This window comes from Aedes albopictus, chromosome 3 (assembly GCF_035046485.1).
Source record: "Aedes albopictus strain Foshan chromosome 3, AalbF5, whole genome shotgun sequence".
Taxonomy (NCBI): domain Eukaryota; kingdom Metazoa; phylum Arthropoda; class Insecta; order Diptera; family Culicidae; genus Aedes; species Aedes albopictus.
The window spans coordinates 120,827,295-120,833,832 of NC_085138.1; the positions used below are offsets into that span (position 1 = coordinate 120,827,295).

The window sequence follows — 6,538 nt, forward strand, 5'->3', positions numbered from 1 at the left end:
TAGCCGATGAAACGGCGTTCCAGCCAAACTCATCCCTACACATCCTCTGGACAAGATTGTCAGGAATTGTGTCCTCTCCGCATGTGGTCAACGCATTGCAAGCATACGGTCACGCATTGTGCGAATACGCGGGCACACGAAAAAAAAAACGTGTTCCGCCGTTTCCTCGAAACCATTTCACACTGGGCATTCGGGAGAATCCGCATGCCCAAAACGGTGTCGATACTGTCGGAAGCAACCATGACCTGGAAGGACCTGAGTCAGGTGGAATGTAACTTCCCCATGGTGACTATTAATCCAACTCGGTATCAACCTATGGGTCCACCTTCCTTTGGTGTAACTGTCCCACGCGCGCTGCCATTTGACCATAGAGGTCAGTGCCACAATAGCTGTGGAGGTTCTTTTACAGGCATAATCAACGTGGCTACCGAAGGTAAGCTTATCGCCGATCATCACGCCCAAGTGTTTGACGCAGCGCTTTGACGGGATAGTGCACTCACCTACACTGATCACTGCCTGCTGCTTCGACTTCCGGTTGTTAACAACCGTCACCTCAGTCTTGTGGTGAGCCAGCTCCAGTTTCCTGGACTGCATCCACGCCTCCACAACCTTGATCGAGTGGTCGGTAGTCAACTTTACCTCATCGGCTTCGAGCGTAATGTCATCGGCAATTCCGACAATCTCCACTCTAACCTCAACACCTCTTCGTACACGACATTCCATAACACCGGACCCAGGATGAACCTTGTGGGACTCCTGAGGTTATGTGAAAGCACTTCCGACCCACCTCCGTGTAGTAAACTAGTACTCGATTCTGAAAGTAACTTTCGAGAATCTTGTACAGGTACCCCAGACGCAGGAGCGCATTGCCATTAGCAGACCATCTGGCGCTATAAAACGTATTCCTTACATCCAGAGTCACTACCATACAGAAATGAATCCCCCTTTTCTTAGGCTCGAGTGCTTTTTCGGTGGTTTTTGTAACCGACAAGATAGCGTCTACGGTGAACCTCCCCTTCCGGAAGCCGTACTGGTTACTCGAAAGATCATTCGCCCTCGTTGAACCTCATCATTCTATTGAGGATGATCTCTTCGAGCACCTTCCCCACCGTGTCTATCAAGCATATTCGTCTATGTGCCTACGGGTGTCCGGGTGGTTTCCCCGCCTTCGGCAATAGAACCAGGCTCTGCCTCTTACAAGCTTCTGGGAAAACTCGCTCGTCCATGCATTTCTGCAGAGCAGACCTGAACATCTCGGGAGCCTCTGCAATAGCTACTTTTAAGGCCAGGTTCGGAACTCCGCCCGGATCGGAGCCTTACCTACGCTAAGGACTTTTCTATCCCCGCAAGTTCCACATCGGTGACCCTCTCCTCATCGCCCGTCCCAGTACCCGGCTGTCCTACGAAAGGAGGCCAAGGACTAGACTGGGATCATGACGCGAAAAAAGCCCTTCGATGATCCCCTCCAACATCTCTGGAGATTGCTCTGTAGGAGCCATTACACCTCTCGTCTTGGTCATAACGATCCTGTAGGCGTCACCCCACGGGTTCGCATCGGCACTCTAATAGAGACCCTCATAACAGGCCTTTTTGCTTGCCCTTATCTCGGTCTTCAACGTGGCTTTTGCAGCGGCAAACAGCACCCGCCGTTCGTTTCACTCTTCCCCCGATCTTGCTCGCTGCATCCGCCGCATAGCCCGTAGGCAGTCGCGGCGCAGGTCCGCAATCGCGTCGGTCCTCCAGTAATCCGGTGGCCTCCCATTTCTGGATGGTGGTTTAGGTCTGATGTCCGTAGATGACCAGCGCAGCAGTTTCATTATCTCACATTTCGCTTCCTCCAGGCGGCGTTACAATTCCCGTTTGACCAGGTCCCCGACATGACCGCCCGTGCAGCTGCGTTCTTCTCCTTCTCCGAGGAGTGCATATCCTCCTCAAACTAACCGTTCCTTCGATTCCATTCCTTGTACTCCTCTAGAGTCCTCTAGAGGGGCCTCATGATTTCGGTCCTCATCCGGCAACGCTGCCTCGAGATTGGTTGTTCAATAAGGTTGTTCAAGCTGCCCAAAATCAAGCTTAATCTGATCGGCGGTGATGGTGTAGATGTCACGAACGCGCCCAAATGTTTGGAAAAATTGGAGGACATCACCCAAGACCGACGAAGATACTGTTTTACCATACGCTCAGCGCTGGAGTAAAGGTAATTATTCGCCCACAAGGTATCTAGGTAGGTAAATTATGAAATTCGGGTCAAATATCAAATATCTGTCTGGTCTACATATAAAGCTTCCTAATACAGTCTGCGTTACTCTGTAAATGCTTATCGATTTTGATTGTGTTTTTCGGATTTTGCCATACATTACTTTACATTACAATACATTATGAATTTATTTCTCTACAGGTGAACAAAGTACATCATCATTATCATCGCAATACTCCTCCTGATTGACGAAATTACAATCACCCTGTTCCACGCAATCGTAAGTGTAGCACTGTATGTGACAGCGATAGCTGCCCTGGAGGCATCCCGAACAGTCTATTAGCGAAAAAGAAGAAGAATATCCTATATTACACATCATGTAGTCTAACAGCAATGAGAGTATATTACAGGTGGGGAAGAAGATACTTCGTGTGCGTGAGATCCGTGTCTGGTGCAAAACATGTCACTACTACAAGCAAAGCGAGCTCCCATAAGAACGCGTGTCAAATAGTGACGTCACTATTTGTGTTTACATTTTTCTTTCCTTACTAATACATAGCCATCTCTTCTTCTTCCCCACCTGTAATATACTCTCATTGGTCTAACAGCATAGGCACTCACCAACGGACGGGCAAATTCCCCACCGGCATAGACCGAATCGCATGCGCGAAGAGTAGTTCATCGTCGGCGGCATGATAAGCGTTGAACCATGGTAGAACGGTCGGCGCGGTTTCAAGTACATAACGTTCGATGTGCAGAAGGATCCACAGCGGTAGTGTTTTCGATGGAAGCAAACCCACTCATCCTGCTGCTGGCGGCAAATTCTCGGTGACACAATTATGCAACATTTGTCAGGCTGTGGTTCTTCCGTAGTGGTTGGCTCCACCGGTTTCTCTGTCAAGGTTTTCTGTGGTGGTTTCTCTTCGTATACCGTCGTCTCGTTGTTCCTTATCACGACGGTTTTGATAGATCCATCGGATTTGTGACGCGTGATGTGAACGTAGACATTATTAATGTTATGCGGCGTTACGTTGGTTGGGGAGTTCACGGTATTCAGATTGTTCACCACGTTCTTGCCGGGATGTGGTCGGCGATCAGGAACAACTTCGATGTCGTTGTCATCGTCCTCGGAGTTAGGTTCTGTCCCTTCTTCGACTTCGTTCGGATCCAGTGGATCAATGTACTCTGGAACGGGAATGTCCAGTTTCCACGGTGGTACTATTTTCATTGTTTCAATTGGTTTAGCCGTTTGAGTTTGCGGAGGTATAGCTTGGTAGTAACAATATCCATTTTTGTAGTAGGTGCCAGTAGGGCATTTGGGGTTTTGAGGCTCACAGAAGCCAGCATTCAATACGTATCCCGGTTGGCAAGCACTTTCACAAATTGTTCCGGAGCATGATTTGGGCACGCAACTACCCTGATGGTCACTGTAGCCCGGTGGGCAGGACCTGTTCTGTCTTAGGTGTTTCGTCGATGCGGTATTTGCTGCTGGGGAAGCCATCAGGAAACAACTACCACGATATTCGACATAACCACCAGTGCAAACACATTTTCCGTTTTGATCACGTGAGCCATTGAGGCATAGGTCGTCTTTGAAAACCGCATCCGATGCATTGGCGCCAGACGCCTCGTAAACGAATAACGCGAATAAGAGTAAGAGACACTTCATTTCGGACGATTCGAATCGGACCGCACGAGTATCAGTAAGCAACTAATAGAAGGAATTTAAAAAATAATCTTCCAAAACCCGACGTTGCTACATTTATAGAATCAGCGACAAACTGACATAGCAGTGATGGACATAGCAGTGATGGACAACATCTATCGTAAAATATTTTTTTATTCCTAAGCTTCTCATTCTAGCGTTGTACCTGAATAACGGTAAACATTCAAACCTTCTTGATCGCAAGCTGATACACGTGAGATATACTTTCAATAGATTTGGCCGAATACAAGACTAAATGCTACGTCGGTATGTCGCTGATAGACGTACCTTCGCGAGAAAACAGCAATGTGAGCATGATAATGGAACGGAAATATGATTAAAACATAATAACATAGAGTGATTAGAATCCTTCGACGAGCCGAAATTGCTAAGAAACTTTCATTTTTTCTAAGAGCATAATGGTTTTGTGGATGATGCCGATTGGGGAGAGATTTTTTGGCTGATGTTACCGACTGAAAATTGCGTAGATTATAATTTGACTAATTCTTAACCCTCTAATACCCAAATTTTTGATTTTGATCTAAATATCATTTTTCGTCATCTAAAATCGATTTAAACATGTTTTGGAAGATGATTCTTTTTAATTCTCGACTTCGTGAATTTCAGTTTTTGATTTTTCTAATTTTTATTTTTGAACATCCCCACAGTTTTATATTTTTCCTGGAAGCCTATTTGCGGTACGGATTTTTAAAGATGAAAACCTTTTGAGATTTTATGAATATGTACTGTTGAAATATTTTTATTTTTATTTTTTTCCATAGAAAATTTTATTTTCCGTGTAATTTTAAGGAAAATAATTTTAGAGTGTATTCGATTCGCTTAAACTAAAAAACTAGGATAAAATGAATTGGGGAAAATTTAAAATATGTTAATTGTAGCGATTCAATATAAAATAAACAATGACTTCTAGAAGTGTAGTAATTAAGTAGAGTATCATCACGATCATTCTGTAGGAATCATCACGATCATTCTGTAATAAACCATCAACCTGATGATACGTGTTGTTACTTCCGCACTATATATCAGAAGTGGGATACAGCCAAAAAAAAACGTTCCTGGACAGTAGTCAAAACGTTCCTGAAAAGTCGTCAAAACATTGTTGTTGAAAAGTCGTCGAAATTTTCCTGAACTATCGTCAAACTATTCGTGGACAGTCTTCAACGGTCGGATCTCAATATGCTGGAGGATATCGGAAGAAGTCTTCCTTCTCTAGTTGGAGAAAACCAATCCGGTTTGCTGAGTTTGCAGTCAAGTAGTTCGACGGATGCTCGTTTCGGGAACACAATTGGAGAATTGATTTCAACAACGAATAGCAACAGTCTCGCTGCTAACCGGAAATTAAGTTTGCACATGAATCTGGAAGAACTCTGCGTATTCGTTCCAAACTTTGCGGGAAATGAAGGAGAAAACGTGGAAGATTTCATTAACAGTGTTGAACACTTGCGAAGAATTTTCAACGTTGAAGAAGAAGTCATAAAGTTGTTAGTTTCCAAGCAATTGCAAGGAAATGCCCAGAAATGGCTAAGGTCCTATCAAAATCGATTTTCAATGAGTTTGCTGGAATTTTTCAATCTTCTGAAGGCAACATTTTCGGTAACCATGGTGACGGTGGAGTTGAGGAAAAAACTGGAGCAAAGATCATGGAGGAATTATGAATCATTTCAAGAATACTACATTGCCAAAAGGGTACTGGCCTCATCATTGAACCTTGCAGAAACGGAATTGATCGAGTATGTTATTGAAGGCATCCCGGACAAAAATTTGAAAAATTTTGCAAAACTTTCTGGATTTAAGTCGGTGGTTTCCCTGCTTCAAGCATTTTCATCAATCCGTCTCCCATCAAATGGAATTCTCAATTCAAACAGATGCTACAATTGTCATTCTCCTGGTCATGTCGCAGCTCAATGTCGAAGAACAAATTCCAAGGACTTCCATTCGTTGGACCAAACAAGGCAAGGTCGTGTGGAGCAAACAATGAAGATTGGAGCTGTAAAAACACAACCAGCTGACAAAAGTATAGGTAATGGACTAGTAGATATACACTTACCACGTTTCAACACTAAATGTAAAGCATTGTTCGACACAGGAAGCCCGGTTTGTCTGATACGCCTTGGATTAGTAGAAAAAGACCAAATTTGCAAATATGATAATAAGATTTCGTACAAGGGTATCGGAGGAACCAGGGTACACATTGTGGGATGTCTAGTAACTGATGTTTTAATTCAGGGTTTTTCATCAAGAATTGAATTTCTTATTATTCCTGACTTGGCGATGCACTCTTATGACATTATCATTGGTAGAAGCGTTATCATGCAACCTGGAATGCGTACTATAATAGAAAATGGCCATATTAAGATTTTCGAAACACCAGTTTTCAAAAGTGTCCAAATTGAATCAGAGAAGAAGGTTTAGAAACTGTAAATTCCATCGATTTTTAAAAGATTTTAGAAAATACAGGTGATATCAAGAATGATATTCATAAAGATCATTTGGTAAAAATTCTTAAAACACATTATTTGGAGTTTGTGCGACCCTCGAAACCAAAAATTGATTATGAAATGAAAATCATTCTAAAATCAGCAGCACCTTTTCATTTTAAACCAAGAAGGCTTTCG

The 6,538-nt window shown here is 43.6% G+C and overlaps 1 protein-coding gene across 1 annotated transcript; it reads right to left on the reverse strand.

Annotated features, from left to right (window-relative positions):
• Nucleotides 1–2,169: 2,169 nt before the first annotated feature.
• Nucleotides 2,170–3,918, reverse strand: LOC109622122 (uncharacterized). The gene is made up of 2 exons (XM_020076337.3): nt 2,819–3,918; nt 2,170–2,533 (listed from the first exon to the last, which is right to left on the reverse strand). Exons 1-2 carry the CDS (start codon nt 3,864–3,866, stop codon nt 2,385–2,387), a joined length of 1,197 nt encoding a protein of 398 aa, XP_019931896.3. The 5' UTR covers nt 3,867–3,918; the 3' UTR covers nt 2,170–2,384.
• Nucleotides 3,919–6,538: the final 2,620 nt, after the last annotated feature.

Bases quoted from the DNA above. Each gene is read 5' to 3' on its own strand.
- LOC109622122 (XM_020076337.3), bottom strand. From the start codon at position 3,866: ATGAAGTGTCTCTTACTCTTATTCGCGTTATTCGTTTACGAGGCGTCT. The intron at 2,534-2,818 runs GTGAGTGCCTAT...TTTCGCTAATAG, and splicing joins GGGAATTTGCCCGTCCGTTG to ACTGTTCGGGATGCCTCCAG.